This window comes from Odocoileus virginianus, chromosome 28 (genome assembly GCF_023699985.2).
Source record: "Odocoileus virginianus isolate 20LAN1187 ecotype Illinois chromosome 28, Ovbor_1.2, whole genome shotgun sequence".
Lineage (NCBI taxonomy): Eukaryota > Metazoa > Chordata > Mammalia > Artiodactyla > Cervidae > Odocoileus > Odocoileus virginianus.
The window spans coordinates 10,596,418-10,612,950 of NC_069701.1; the positions used below are offsets into that span (position 1 = coordinate 10,596,418).

At 43.7% G+C, this 16,533-nt stretch overlaps 1 protein-coding gene across 30 annotated transcripts in view; it reads left to right on the forward strand.

The window, feature by feature from the left end:
• The window catches only part of DLG2 (discs large MAGUK scaffold protein 2), a 2,233,668-nt gene that overhangs the window by 2,143,615 nt on the left and 73,520 nt on the right, over window positions 1–16,533 (forward strand). For all 30 annotated transcript variants that reach the window (XM_070457186.1, XM_070457179.1, XM_070457180.1 and 27 more), the window contains one exon: window positions 8,725–8,901. In XM_070457186.1, coding sequence (XP_070313287.1) covers window positions 8,725–8,901 — 177 coding nt within the window. The remainder of the gene's footprint in view (window positions 1–8,724; window positions 8,902–16,533) is intronic.

Here is a 16,533-nt window from a genome sequence, read left to right on the forward strand (position 1 = left end):
CCAGGCAAGAATACTGGAGTGGATAGCCATTCCCTCCTCCAGGGGATCGGCTGGAGTTCAATCCCTAGTCTTCCTCATTGCAAACAGATTCTTTACTCTCTGAGCCACCACGCAAGCCCACTCCTTACTGGTATCCAACCAAGTATTAAGCTCCATGAGGACAGGAAGCAAGCCTCTTGTGTATTTCTGAGCCCTCGGCAAAAACAATGATTGGCACATAATAGGCACTCTGTAAATAATGTTGCTTTTAATATTTCAGTGACTGTTATCTCATGCATGTAAATTAAATCACATCCTGAACTCAGTGTTTTCCCCCAGGTGAGTGAGAAGCATCTTCTGTCTTCTCTAACTGCCCTCTTTCAATAGGTGATAATGGGAGCCTTAATGGATATATATGAGATTTTGAGGTGAAGTTATCCCTAATTGCAGATTTTCTCTTGCTTCAGTCTAGTCTGGTAGTTTCCACAGTTTTCTGACGTTCATAAACAAACAAAGAAAATTTAAAAAAAAGAAACTCAGTATTGGTGGAGCTGAAGTCATCATCCAGGAGTCTGGTTTTGTGGTATGTGAATTTCATCATTGATCCAGATAAACTACCACTAAGGATTTGGGGAAGGTATATGGACTGTTCTTGGATGTCTTTGCCCCCTTTTTCATTTGCTCATGAGAGAAATGAACTGTCTCCAACACCTTCTTCTAAGCCCAGCACCACATCAGCTGGTATCAATTGTCAATCAGTAAATACCAAGGTGTTTTTGGAAAGCAGAGATAGGGTTGCTTTACTTACGCTCCAATGAGCAACACTAGAAGAGGGGTGGAATTTACAGGGAAGAAGTTTAGATTTTAGATTCAGTGAACAAACATAGAGCTCTTACTGAGTACTAAACGCTCTGATACATGTAATTCTCGTAAGGACTCTGTTGGATAAGGATTCTTGCCCTTTATTTTATACCTCTGGAGATAGCGGTACAGACATGAAAATCACATGAGTGCTTAACTGGCAGAGCCCCTATTTGAACCTAGGACTATGTGAGGTCTCACGATCTTGACATAAGTCTTCTGTATACAAATTTAAATATTTAGATGATAATTGTGTATCAGCAATAAAGAAACTCCAAATCAGGATATTATTTTTCTCTTGCATTGCAGTCTGCTCCAGTATTCTTGCCTGGAGGTCCCACAGACAGAAGAACCTGCCAGATCATAGCCCATGGGGTCGCACAGAGTCGGACATGACTGAAGCGACTTCGCACACATGTACTGCAAGCTTACTAATTTGTGACACTAAGGCCCTAAAAAGTAGATACCAAAGTTTGCTCTGCATTTTTAGGTCAGATCAGAAATAAAAGGCTGCAGTCGGGGCTTTGTCAGCCTTTCTGAATATCTTGATTAATATATCTCAATGGTCTGACAAACCAAGGCCAGAATATAAAGAGCTCTTAGAACTGTCATAAAACGTGGGCTATTCATCCTAGTCATGTTCTTCTTTCCCATATTTCACTTGCTGAGTAGCCAGCTGATAGCATTTGGGGGAAAGACAGTGGTTTTAAGATGATTAATCTTCACAGCCTCACCCAACCCTGAAAGCTGAAGTGCCATTCGCTGCGGTCTGTCAAGCCTGCCTTTGTGCAGGTCCAGATTTGCTTCTGCTTCCCTCCGACGGGGGGCCTGTCAGCCGGTGCTGCCGCGTAAACCAACCTGACAGATGATAGGACAGCCTGGGAGAGAAGGCAGCCTGGAATGGGCCCCGTCCCTGGAGACTCTGATGATGAGTTGTCTGAAATGATCAACTTGCAGACCTCCAGACATGTGAAATCGGCTCATGCCACATCCCTTGGGGAATTAGGAGCGCTGGAGACTCGAGAGAAACAGAGAGACAGAGAGTTGTTGCCCCCGGAAATGATGCTTCCTCCCTGATTATGATCAAAATGCCACCGCTGTGCAGAGGCCCAGACTGTGAGGACCTCTGGTTGGTGCCCAGTTAGTTCTATCTTCCGTCATGACAGTGACTGCCTGGTGCCTTGGGGCCAGCAGAGACTGGCATTTTCCCAATAGCCCCCTCACAGAAAAGGAAACACTGGCGTGTTGAAAAGAGTGTCTTTAAAGAACACAAACCTGCCTTACTAGGTTATTGGTGATGAAGTGGAGTAACCCATGCGATACCACAGTCCATGGTATAGAGTGTATTTACCCTTCTGTAAAATGGGAACAATGCTTGCCTTTTAAGTGGTCTTTTTTTCTAAGCTTTTATTTTGTGCTGGGGTATAGCCAATTAACAATGTTGTGATAGTTTCAGGTGACAGGGGACTCAGCCATCATACGCATGTATTCATCCTCCCCCAAAACCCCCTCCTATCCAGGCTGCCACATAACACTAAGCAGAGTTTCCTGTGCTGTAGAGTAAGTCCTGGTTGCTTATCTATTTTAAATATTGCAGTGTGCACATGACCATTCCAAACTCTTAAGGGTTATCTTTTGAATCACAAATAATAAATACCCAGAACAGCGCCTGACGTGTTGTAGGCTTACTATGTGCTCAGCAGCCATTCAATAAACAGCAGCATCGTGGTCAGTGGCCTCTTAGCAAGGATTGGCAGAGGCTAGGCTGTTCCCATCCTCTAGACCGATTTTGGTGGTGGTTCTCACCACTGTTTTCACTGGGGGAAGTTTAGTATTGAGATGGATGGGAGAATAAGTGGCCTTGACAGAGCTAAGTTTGGACATGATGACTCATCCACAGGGGTGTATATGGCTTCTCAAGGAGATGTGAGAAGTCGGTCCAGAGCTGCATGTCACCCTCCACCTGGGGTGGATATGTTCTGACTTGAGAGACAGGAATGGTGCACATATGTTCGTCATTTCCTACAGAAGCCAGGGAGGCCTATGCTGGGTGTCACTCAGGCCTTCCTTACCTGCTGTTTCCAACTGCCCAGGCCTTTACAGGAAAGCAAGTGAACGATTGAATTCCAAGAATTACCCTATGACGGGCATAGGTGACAGACTGAATAACAGAAAATAACTTATCTTGATCATCTCTTATGGGGTAGATTCTGGGGCTGGGAGGAATGTGAACCTTCCCCATCCCCATGCTCATGCAAAATAGAATTTGCAAATGTTAAAAAGCACAAAGCAGAATGAGATCAGAGTATGTGAGAGAGGCACTTAACTCCCAGGGAAGGAGCTTGGGGCTTGATGAGGAAGATGCCCCAGAGTGACCTTCAGTGAGACATAAATATTAGCCACGTGTAAATTTACCTCATTTCCCCAAAGCGTCTTAAAGAACAAAGGCATAGGGCACAACAGCTGAAGCCCACCTTGATAGCTGACGTACTCCTGGACATGTTGCTTAACTTATCGAAGTTTGTGTTTCCTCCCCTGCAGCACAAGGCTAAAATACACATTTCAGGGCAGCGTGAGAACTGGGCATGTGCTCAGTAAACTACATGCGCCTCTCTCCTGATGTCTAGTACACAGTGTCAGCGTCAAGGCGATCATCCATTGATCATGAAATCTTCGGGGATGAGATCTAAGTACTGACTGCATCCCTTATCAGGAGCTCCAAGCTGAATTCTGCAGTCAGAGCACAGGCTTTTGATTCAGACACATCTGTCTTGTTTAAATCCTGATTCTGCCACTTACTAGCTTTTTTTCATTTCGGCTCTTTGACTCTCATTTCTTTTATGAGATCCAAAACGCTTACATGGCAGGACTGTTAACAGAAATAATAACGAAGGGGATTCATTCTGTGCAGGTCTTGGGAACTTTACAGGCACCGTGCCATAGCAGTATCTCCATGGCGGTCTTGTGAGTTCATGCCATCGTTATCTGCCTGTGATCAATGAGAGAATGGTCGTCTCTGGTTAAGGGGTCATCTAAGAGGTTAAGCCACAGACCTAAAATTCACAACTAGCAATGACAGAGTTGAGACTTCACACCCAGATCTTTCCTTTCTCCAAAGCTTGGTGTGTAACTGGTATGCTGACACAAACCCAGCAAATTGAGGGAGACAGTGAATAGAATGTCTTTAGCACATTGTGGGACACTTAATAAGCGCAATTTCGGTCTGGTGCCTAGGTCTGTGCAGCCAGGCTGGCCCGCCATGAGGACAAGCATCTGCTTCACCCCTCCCTCCCTAGGCTTCCCTGGTGAGCAAGGGGCCGCCACATGCTGAAATGCAGGATGGGCAGGAGGGATGGGAGAGTCATTGAATTATTCATGTCTAATTCCACTTGTCTAATGGACTTGTTAAAAGCACCCTGGGTGGAAAGTGTGAGTCTTAATGGCATTTTATAAAAGTTGCTGTGATGAATTAGCACATAAAGCAAATTAAAAGCAGCTTATCGCTTTTTAAAATAGGTGACGGGGCACTGTAGCCTCTTCCCCAGATGTGATGATCCATTAATATCCAAAGGAGCCAGGAGCTGCTGAAATGTGTCAGCTGCTTGTTTTTAGGGACCTGGCGAGTCTAAATCAGTGTGATCCTAGAGAGGCAGTTTGTCCAAGATAATAGAACTCATGGAGAGAGCGTGTTGCTGATCCCAAGGGTGGGAAATCTCCCCTCAGGAATACTTGGGGGAACTTCCCTGGTGGTCCAGTGGCTAAGATTCCATGCTCCCAATGCAGGCCCAAGTTCAATCCCTGTTCAGGGAACTAGATCCCACATGCCGCAACTAAGAGTTCCCGTGCCGCAACCAAAGATCCCGCATGTTGCAACTAAGACCCAGCACAGCCAAGTAAATAAATGTTTTCTTGAAAAGATGACTTGAGACTGGAATGGAGCTCAGTAGAATGAATGGGTCACCTGCTGAGGACCTTTGGGATTGGTTTCTGCTGCCCTCCCCTTACAGACCGGGACCCTGAGACTTAAAAGAAGTGGAGCTTTCAAAGTGAAAGTGTTAGTCGTTCAGTTGTGTTTGACTCTGCGATCTCATGGACTATAGCCCATCAGGCTCCTCTGTCCATGGGATTCTTCAGGCAAGAATACTGGAGTGGGTTGCCATTCCCTTCTCCAGGGGATCTTCCCAACCTGGGGCTCGAACTCAGGTCTCCTGCTTTGCAGGCCAGGCTCTTTACCAGTCTGAGTCACCAGGGGCTTTCAAAGATCATCCTAAATATTTCCACAGACCTTTCTGAAGGTCTGCCTTATACCCAGCACTAAACTGGGTCTTGAGGACACAGAGGAGTTTTAGATATCTTTGTACACAGTCCATATGACTGCTTCTAAGTGGCGCAGTTGGGACCCAGAAACTGGAATTCAAATCCCAGTGCATTTTTCAGAATAACTATCCTAGTAGTATTAGGTAACATTTATTGAGCACTCGCTACTGCCAGGCTGTGTTACAATACTTCACATGTATTATTTCATTAAATCCTCACCACAACTCTTCAAGGTGGCTGGTGTTATTACTATGCTATTTTATAATTAAGAAAGCTTGAAACCCAGAGACATTAAGTACCTTGTTCAAGATCACAGTTAAAAAGTTGCAAACCCAAATAGTCTGACCCTAGAGCCTGCCTTCTTGGCCACCACCTGCCAGTTTTCCTGATGTCTTTTTACCTCCAGTCTCCACACTTTACATCCAGAAGAACCTGAAGCTGAACTAGAGGTTTGGAGACCTTAAAATAAGGAATACTGGGGACAGGAGCTGAGCAGTAAGGGAACTTCAGGGATCTGGGGGAGAAGAGGTGGTCAGCTCTGAAGGGAAGAATAGAATTTCCTGGTACGGCCGAGTCGTGGGCACTGTAATGAAATAACTAGGGATGTGCATTTTGGAGTCAGGCCTTATTCTGGGTTCAGTTTCTACCACGTGTTTACTTGTAACCTGGGGCAGATTTCTGAACTTCCTGAACCTCCTCTCCTATCTATTAAACAGAGATACTAATAGTTACCTTTCAGGTTGTTATGATGTCAAATGTAGGACAATGAACACAAAGGGCCAGGCCCCCTAACGTGGGCATGAATAGTGCTTGTCATCATGATTCTCATCCTTGCCCCCTTGTCACCACCTTCACCCCCTCCCAGACTGACGTGGGGTCAGGGGGCAAGGTGGAGACCACTGAACTAGGACTTAGGACCGAGAGCTCAACACTCCAGCCCCAGGTTGCTGCCTCTAAGCCACATATCCTGCATTAGTTGGTGGGGGCCTCACTTGGTGTGCCCCTCACCTGTAAAAAGGGGGATACTAAGTACTGTATCTGTTGTACTTTCTTTCTAGGATTGGATCGAGGCACAAATGAGAAAGTGTATGTAAATATGGTTTCCAATCTATGAAGTGAGTGTTGGGGATCCTGAGGACATCTCCCAAGTAGGAGGGCTTGTCGGACTCTCATCTTCATGGCTATGGTTATTGCAGAAAGTGGGTACAAAGCCAGCAGAGCAAGAGGAAAAGAGCCTGAGACAAAGGCCAGAGGAGATGAGGTGCCAGCTTGCAGGAGTCCTCTCCCAGTGACGTCAGGAAGGACATGCTTAAGTCCTCCAGCGATGGATTGTGGCAACAGGTGTAGAGTGTTGTCTACCAGGGAAGCTCCTGAGACTCAGTGTCCGGGGATTGTATTTGGGGCTGCTCACATAGGCGCCCTCTCTGCCTGGCACTTACCACAATTCCAGACTCCCAGGGGAAAAGCAAGCATTCGGCTTAAATGATACTGTTTATGTAGATAGTTTAGGCACAGTAAGCCATTCTTAACAGGAAATGGAAAGAAGCCTCCCAAAAGCTGAGTTCCCAAATGTCAGCCAAGGGCTGTCCTTATATGCAGGCCTTTTTAAGGGATGCAGCCTCGGGTCGTTATGTCAGTCTGTTTTTGCAGAGTAGAATCCTTAGAAAGGATGTTTATAAGTATACACTCAGAAGGGGAAAAGGAGGTGTTTAACAGCAGCAACAACGGTTCATACTTAACGACTGTCACTGTGTGTAGGCACCTCTGTGTACGCTTTACATGCATTACCTTAGGCAGCATTTCATCCATAGCACAATCCCATGATAGAGGCGCAGTTATCATCTCCGTTGTTGAAATCACTGTGTCCTATATGGGGGAACTGGGTCCTCAGAGGGGCTCAGGAGGGTGCCTGGGTTACCAGCTGTGTGACTGGTAAGAGAGAAGTGCCAGGGCCAGAACACAGCCCTAACAGTGTGGCCCCTGAGTCTGCTTTCTTAGCCACAGTTAGACTACATTCTGCCAGATGCATCCAATATGTTGTTTCATTAAAGCTCACAGCAGCTCCAAGTGAATACAGTTATTGGACTAATTTTGCATTTAAAAAACTGTGGTTCTGCAATGTTAACTTGTGTCTCATCCGCCAGCCAGAGGAGTGACAGAGTCAGGAGTGGGTCTCTGCCTCCTCTCAGCCCCCTTTTCCTGGCGAGGGTTTTGTGAAGTCTTTGGTAAGGAAGATGCAGATGGTTAAGGTGGAAATGAGTCATTCTGGGAGCTGAGACACCCCCCTCACCGTATTCCACCACTTGGGGACAGAGTTAATGGAAGAAGGGCTGTGTTGCAAGTAATTCAGCTTTTCCTGCAGTATTTGAGGGCCTTCAACTCATTTGGGTTGCCATCACAGCAGATGTGACATTTCTTTCATGAGAGAGGGGAAAAGAAAGCAAAAGAATCACACTCAGTCCTCGGTGATTTTAGACAAATCTGTCCACCAGATCTAGCTAGTTTTGCTTGCATAGTGACTACACTCTAAGGAAATTGTTAGAATAGAATCAAAGTGGAAATAAACAGGGACACGGCAAAGTCTGCCTCTCCAGGGAAATCACAGGTAGTGTGTGTGTGGTGATGGTTTGTGGGAGACACAGAAAGAGGTGGACAGATTGTCAGCTGCTCGGGGGCAAGAGCTAAGGTCTTGGTCATCATTTAATTCTGCTTCCAACTCCTTTACCCCACCAGTCATGCCTATTACAGTGTTAGGCTTAGCGAAGGCTCCGTAAAGGCTTTTTAGTGGGGAAAACATGATACATATGGCGAGAATTACAATTCAGAGTGATAAATGCAATGACAAGGTAGGCTTGGTATTCTGTGGAAGCAGTTTGATCCATCTGAGAAGATTTTTTCATCACACAAAATGCTGCATTCAGAAAGATGCTCACCATTCTGTTCATTATTTACTTCTTTATAGTGATTTATAAAATTTGCTTGTAGTGAGAGAGAAAAAAAATCTCGATAAGGTACTAACCTACCTCTATCATCTTCCATTATTACCTTGTTGCATGTGATGATCTCCACAAAGCAGTATCCCAGGTTTTTTTCAATATTTTTCTTATTGTGGCAAAGTCACATAATATAAAACATACTATTTTGGCCATATTTACCTGTACAGTTCAGGGGCCTTAAGTGCATTCAGATTGTTATGCAGTTCTTACCACCATCCATCTCCTGAATTTTTCACCTTTCTAAAACGAAAACTCTGTTCCCATTAGACACTAACTCCCCATTCCCACTCCTTACTCTCCACTCCCTGGAGTCTGGCATCTACCAGAGAGCAGAACCCCAGGTTAAGGGCCCCTAATAGGCTGCCCTTGCAACCTTCAGGAGAAGTAAGAAGTAACCTTGATTTGTGACCAAAGCAGTGGGAACATTGATGGGATTCCAGGGGTTAGTCCTGGGAGTGTGTACCCAGCGGACAGGGGGTTCTCAGGGCAAGAGTGAATAATCGAAATGATGAATCCTAGATCTGAGCTGCCAGAGATTCCTAACATTGTTCTCTTATGTCCTTTCTTCCAGAGCCATGTTTGACTATGACAAAAGCAAGGACAGTGGACTGCCAAGTCAAGGACTTAGTTTTAAATACGGAGATATTCTCCACGTTATCAACGCCTCTGATGACGAGTGGTGGCAAGCCAGGAGGGTCACGCTGGAGGGCGACAGTGAGGAGATGGGGGTCATCCCCAGCAAGCGGAGGTAAGGAGGCCTTTCCCATCCTGAGGATTTGCTGCTCACCTCCCCGGGGTGTGGAGGGGAGGGGAGATGAAGATGTGGCAGATCGTTCCCAGGATGTGTTTGAGTGGGTTAGTCAGTCTGCGCAGAAATTGTCAGTGGGGACAGGGGACACAGATTAAATATTCTCCCTCTTCTCATGTTAGGTTTTTACCCAAACTGGTAACTGTGATACAGCATAAAGCAAGAAAGAGGATCTGCTTATCCTGCCTCCCTAACACTTGCCGGCTTTCATATGTTCAGGGGTATGCTTATCAGCTTGTATGCTGACTTACAGACTCAGAGGGGTTACTTTAGAGGTTCATCATTTACTGGGTTACTTATAGGAAATCCAGGTGAAAGCCAAGTAAAATAGAACATTTTCAAAGCTGAGGTCCTGGCTTTGTATTCTGTCCAAACATTGATGGATAAAGACTAACAAACTCCAATCCAGAATCAGATACTTGGGTATAAACAACATGGTCCTGTCTAGTACAGAGAACTATATTCACTATCCTATGATAAACCATTGTGGAAAAGAATATTTAAAAAGAATGTATGCGTATATATAACTGAATAACTTCACTGTGCAGCAGAAATTAACACAACATTGTAAATCAACTATACTTCAATTTAAAAAATTAAAAGCTAGCTTCATTGGAGAAAAAAAACAAAATTATCTTCTTGAGCTGTGAGCTGCTGAACATCTGGTGAGTTCCAAAGAGTGGGTTTACAGAGGTTTATTTACAGCTTGAGTTACTCCTGGTCCCCACCCCAACCAGCTTCCACTCAGATATTTAGTTCTGTATATATTTCCTAAGTCAAGACTACTATGTTCTAGTATATGTATGGCTGAGTCCCTTCACTGTTCACTGAAACTGTCACAGTTGTTAATCGGCTATGAAGTGTTAGGGCTCAGTTGTGTCTGACTCTGCAACCCCATGGACTGTAGCTCTCCAGGCTCCTCTGTCCATGGGATTCTCCAGGCAAGAATACTGGAGGGGGTTGCCATTTCCCTATCCAGGGGATCTTCCTGACCCAGGGATCGAACCCATGCCTCCTGCACTGCAGAAGCCACCAGGGAAGCTCTGTTAATTGGCTATACCCTGATATGCAACTGAAAGTTCAAAAGAAAAGGAATATTATGTTCTTTCTCTTCTAAGCATTTCTTCAACTCTGCTCTTGAAAGGCAGGAATAAACTTCAGAACAACCGCATCCTTCGTCTGTCCCCAGCAGCTTCTGCCCATCACTGCTAGAAAGGAACTCTTCTTCCCCTGAGTATCCTCTTGGCACCAAAATACTGTCTGAGAAACAAATGATCTGCTCCCTAGAGACGAGATGGTATGAAGTCAAAATCAGGAATAATGTTTATGCAAAACAGTTACTAACTTTTTTCAAGCCACGAAGGGCTCTCCTCATCGAATCCAAACATCCCAAATACCTTTGTAGAAAATCCTCCTGAAGCTGAGTATTCAAATGCTGCACACACAGAGTGACCCAGTGACCGAGGTAGCGCCAACCACCGTGGGAAGATGGAAATTCTCCCCAATAATAACTGTGGGCCATTTGAACCTCAGAGAAGACTGGTCCCCCGTCTTTTCCTGCCGGTGGCCACACAGCCCAGGATGAATGTGAGGAAAGCGGGCAACGTGACTGTCTCCCTCCCCACCCTCTAAGCCTGGCCCTGTGGGTCTCCCACCAGCAGACAGTTCTCTAAACTCCAGGAAGTACAAGTGAAAATATTAGTCACTCAGTCGCATCCGACACTTTGCAACACCATGGACCATAGGCTTCTCTGTTCATGGAATTCTCCAATCAAGAATACTGGAGTGGTTTGCCATTTCCTACTCCAAGGGATGTTCTCAGCCTGGGGATTGAACCCAAGTCTCTTACATTGCAGGCAGATTCTTTACCATCCAAACCTCTGGGCACCTGCATAATTGTCTGACGTTGCTTTGAGAGGACATTCTGAGTTTGTAGTTTTTTGTGTTTTCTGAATTTGAAGCAGTAACTCCCAGGAGTAGTATATATTCTGTTTTTCCACTTCCATTTAATTTTGAAAAATATCAAGGCAGCAAGCATTTTGGTTTGCTTTGATGTGATTAATCAGAGCTCTCTGCAGGGCTGTTCTGTAGAAGAAGGAGCCATCTTGTTGAATACAGGTAGAAATGGGTGGAGAAGGAAAACTGTCTGGAGAGAGATTTCAAGTAATTTTAAGGAAATCCTTTTAGTAGTTGGAGCTGCCTAGAGATGGTATGGGTTACCTGGGAAGACAGTGGCTTTGACACCAAGGGAACATTATGAAAACTTGAGGTACGCCCACTCTCTCCCTCACACAGACACATAGAGTGACTCTGATTCAGTCCATCTGGAGATCTGTATTTGTGTGTATGTCCCTGTAGATGATTCTGATAATAGAAGATTCCAGGGCACTAAGTATTATAAAAGGGAAGCAAGCTTTGAGTGGGACAGCCAAGCTACGTAATTTTCTGTCACTTTCCAACCCTGAGATTCTGTGATTCTAACCAGTCTTGTCAATATTTCATTTGTGGAACTGTACATCACTGTCCTCCAAGGAACATTCTCAGTGTTAGTCCTCCTGGGTAATTTTCTGCCTGCTGGAGGTCACTCTTGAATTGGCTCTCTCTCAAATATTTTAGGAGAAGGAAATGGCAACCCACTCCAGTATTCTTGCCTGGAGAATCCCATGGACAGAAGAGCCTGGTGGGCTGCCAGCTATGGGGTCGCACAGAGTTGGGCACAACTGAAGTGGCTTAACAGCAGCAGCAGCAAATATTTTAGGAGAAAACCATCCTAACCGCCATGCTGGCCTGGAGAAGAAGTGTGTCCCATGACTCTAATGTTGACATTTGCATTCTTGCTCATGAAGGGTGCAGTATGGCCCATCTCATCTGTGTGTGTGTGTGTGTGTGTGTGTGTGTGTGTGTTTATGGCTGTAAATGTATTTATATTAAATTTTCTCCTTAGGATGGTAACTCTTTCCAAAAATGTTACTATTATTGTTTTATGTGTTTATAAAAGTAACACATTTCATTGTAGAAAATGGGAAAATTTAGGAAAGTATCAAGAAGAAAGAAAAGTCACTTATAATCATACCCCACAAAGCATTCTTGTGCACTTACCTTAATGCAATTTAAAACCTGTCATGAGCCTTCCCTCAGGCTGCTCTTTAATGCTTAGCTTCTAAAGGAGGCACTCTCATTTTCTACTGCATTCAGCATCTTATAACTATAGCTCAGAATAAGTGGTTGCTGGTACGCATATGATTTATTATTAGATTAGGGTTATTTTTTTCAACCCTTAATTCCTCTCTGGCCCCTTTTCAGTTAGAGGCCAGAGAGGAATTATAGTTCAGCTCCTAGAGCCAGTTTGGAATAAGTTCATAATGGATAACATCAGTGTATGACTTTACCCTTTATAAAAATGTACTCTATTGATGATTCCATTTAATCATTTCAATGAAACCATAAGATGAAGAGTATGAAAATCATTGCCTTTTCCCTCTCTCTTTTTTGAAGTTGGTAAATAATTTTTTTTAAAAAAATAAATGCTCCTTGAACATGCTAGACACTGTTGTAAGCCCTTTACAATTAATTAACTTATTTAAACCTCATTACAACCCTATGGGGAAGGTAATATAATTATCTTCATTTTACAAACCAGGAGACTGAAGCAGAGAGAGGTTAATTTACTTGCCTGAAATTGCTCAGCTAATAAATGGCATAACTGGAACTTGATTCCAGGCTATAACAGTCTTAACTCATATGCAATTCCTGCCACCCAACATTATAGAAATAAGAATTGACAAAGTTCAGTTCAGCAAGCAGCGCATGAGCACCGTCTGTGTGCCAAGTGCTGGCATCAGGTCACTGCCTGGAGCCCGGTGTTTGTGGGACCAGCATGTAACTATGGCACAGTTACAGTGGTGAGAACAGAGGGCTGTAGTGTAAATAAATGTGCTATCTTAGTTCCGGCTGCTGAGACAGAATGCCATCACTGGGTGCCTTGGACAATAGACATGTATATTTCGCAGCTCTGGAGTTCAAAATCAAAGCTCTAGCCATTCAGGTTCCCAGAGAGAGGACCTTCTTCCTAGTTTGCAGACAGTCCTCTTGCTATTTCCTCATGTGGGTGAGAGAGAGAAAGAGAGAGAGGTCTTTTCTCTCCTGTCTCTTCTTTTAGGCCACTAATCTGATTCATGAGGGCTCCACCCTCACGACCTTATTACCTCCCAATGCCTCACCACCATAGACCACCACCCTGGGGATTGAGGCTTCAACATATGAATTTTGTGTGGACACAAAACATTCAGTCCATAGCAAGCATCAAGGGAAGTGAAAGGGCCCAGACAGAGGAGTGAATTCCATATGATGATAGACTGTGTATTGTGCTGGTGCTTTCAAATAGAAGATTTTCTCTAATCTTCACAAAAGCTTCCTAAGGAAACTGAAGATCAGAGAAGTCAGATAACTTCCCCAAGGATGCAAGTCAGCCACTGGCCTAGGTCTCTCTGTAGCAAGACCAGATTGCTTTTCACTACCCCAAAGGTATACTAGAAGCCTTTGACAAGTAAGGAGCTCTTACACGTTTCAAATACTGTACTAACCATTTTTGGTATTATTTAATATTCAGCATAACTTTTCAAGTCTGTCTTAATATCCTAATTTCACCAGTCTCATGAAACCTGAGATCCTAAGAGGTTAAGTGACCTACCCTAAGTCACAGAGCTGGTAAGTGGCAGATGGAGAGTTCCAATGCATATATGTGTGATTTCTAAACCTGGGCTCTTAGCACAGAATCTCTCTTTTCTGAGATTACATATTTTCTGAAGAGCCAAGCTGGGATGTGTTCCCCTGTCTCTTAATCCAAGTCTCTATTCATTGCCCCACAGTGACTGGGCTCAGATGGCAGCTTGCAGCTAGCACTGAGTAAGTGTTCATTCACTTAGCTTCCCTGCAAGCCTGTGGCCAGTAACCTGTATGGCGTTTCAGTCCTCCCTGCACCGGGGCCTGGGGGGCACAGGCAAAGGGATGCCCAGCCCCAAATGCTGTTCTGACCGTCCAGTGCTGCAGGCCTGTGTGTTTGGCGGGAACCTGAAAATGCCAGATGGGAGGAGGGTAAGAGGACAGAGGAAGACAGTTGGGCTCATTAAAGCATGGCCATTTGGTGCTCTCTGGAGATACTGGATGACAGAACTGATTGCTCAAATTTTGCTATCCAGTTTAAGGCAGAGAGGATTATTTCTGCTTAAACAATCTAATTAATTGCTTGCCTCTTGAGTATGAGAGAAGTATGTCAGTCCTTCTCATCACGAGTCAGTCTTTGCACGTAGGTAACCCACCATTTCCTTAGGTTCTTAACATCATGTATTTTTGCCCAAGGAGTCTCACTTAGTAGAACAGAGAAGGTGATGCTACACTTTTACATAGATTCCTACCAAGGAAAAAAGTCAGGAAATGGTCAGCAAGTTTTTTTCAGAAACACTGGTTGTTTGGGCAAGTCCCTTCAACTCTCTGAGCCTTAGGTTTCATATCCAGGTCAAGAACCAGTAAGCCTCTTTGATGATTCTTTCATTCATTTACCAACAAAGATTAAGCACCATCTTAAACCCTGGATTATTATGCCAATTATAGATAATATAGGTAAGGTGGTTAGCATGCATCTAATACTTTTGTGCTTACTCAAATGATATACATTTTCCTTTCTCCAAATTTTGAGCTTTTGATGCTTAAAAAAGTACAGTCTTATGTAGGGACCTATCTCTCAGCCCAACTGATCTTGGCAATAAACTGTCCACATGCATCCCAAGAAGCACTAGGAGAGAGGACAGGGCTGAGGCAAGTGAAAAAAAAAAGGTAAGCCACACCCCTTGCTACCCAGGATAAAAGATTTGCAGAGACCCCCAAGAGGCAATTAGCGTGGGCCTCTGGGGTGAAAAACACAACTATGGCTGGGGATGCAATAAATGTGAAAAGATCGCTGAGGAGAGAAATCAATCCAGTGTTTGTGATGTCAGATTGAAAATAGACATCTGGCTAACCTGAATTTCAGTGCGAAAAGCAAATTCATTCTGAGTTTTGAGTCCAGCCTGTCAAAACAGGTATTATGTCAGTGACTCAATGCTTGAATTTGGTTATGGTTTATTTAATTGAGGACAATCGGGATTTGGGATGCAAAGAAGGAGGATGGTTGTCATTTGTGAGAAAGTAGGCCCTGACTCCTAAGGAACTATATTGGTCTTGAATTGTGGCTAACCCTCTACAGTCTCATGGGTGTTAAATCCCACTGGATAAGGGAGGCATGGAAGGTACTTAAATGCTGTTTCCCAAACAGAATGGATGTGGTCAGACTCTGCTGGAAGATACGTGCTCAGTCCCTATTTTTGCCATTTTCTAACTTAGGAAGCTTTGAGTCTTAGCTTTTCCAACCATAAAATGGTTCTGAGAATACCACACTTGGTTATTGTTAGGGTCAAATGAAGATGTAAATGTGAAGGACTTTTTCATTAATAATTATATGTTAAAATTTCAGTTACCACTTATATCATCATCTTTATTATTCATGAAACTTCCCACCCAAGTAGAAATCAAAGTTTTCCGATTTCCTTCTTGAGTGAACCAAAATCTGCCACTCCTACAGTAAGGCTTTAATTTTTTTTTTTTTACTTTTTTTGTTGCTTGTTTGAAGATCAGTAATAAACCATATCACATATTAGGTGTGTTTGTGTGTGTCTCCATCTGTCTGTTCATCTGACTTAGTCTTTGCAACTTGTTTAAGATTTAAGTGATGAACCACTAAGGTGGCCTAATAGAAACATTTCTGAAGGAACGTGCAAGGCATGAACTTAGAAACCAGGGGTAAACATTAGAATGCTCCGTCTAAGCAATTCTTAGAATAGAATATTGAGTTCAGCTTCATTTATGTTTGGGGCCCATGTGAGCTCACTCACTTTATGCAGAATTTATTTTAATAGGCTAATCAAATAACCATGTATTCTCTGCATGTCATTTTGGCATCCCCTGATGGACTGGTGTTTCCCATAATTAGGCTGGTTAACGCAGAGACTCTAGGAGAAACTTGGGGCTGTAATAGCAGTTTTAGAAGGACCCAAAAAGATGAATACCAATTAGCATTTGCACTTGCATTAAAACTGAGAAAAGCTGAACAAGCTCAGAGCAGGCATTTTCACAGTGAGCATCTCTGCACTTTGCTACTTCTCTTGTGTGAAGTCTTCCTTGCTCCCCTCCCAACTGTTGTATGTTGGGCACAGGTCGAAACTCTTGGTGGAACATACTGCTTTAATATCTGAGGTTAGATTTGAAGAATTTTGCTCATCTGTTTCCACTCAAATATTCTACTCTCACACCAAAATAAATATATTCTGAAACTCCATTCTGTAACTATAGAAACCCCAATCTTCAATGTGTTTCAGCTGGAAACACAAAAGAATTCTCAAAGAGGAGTATGTTGTTAATTATTGATCTATGAATAGCTTAGATTTCATAAACCCTTAAAGTTTCTGTAGATTCAGGGTTTTTTCCTCTCTTTTTTTCTTTCCCCATTTTTGAAATTAGACCTAGCCACATTTAAATAAA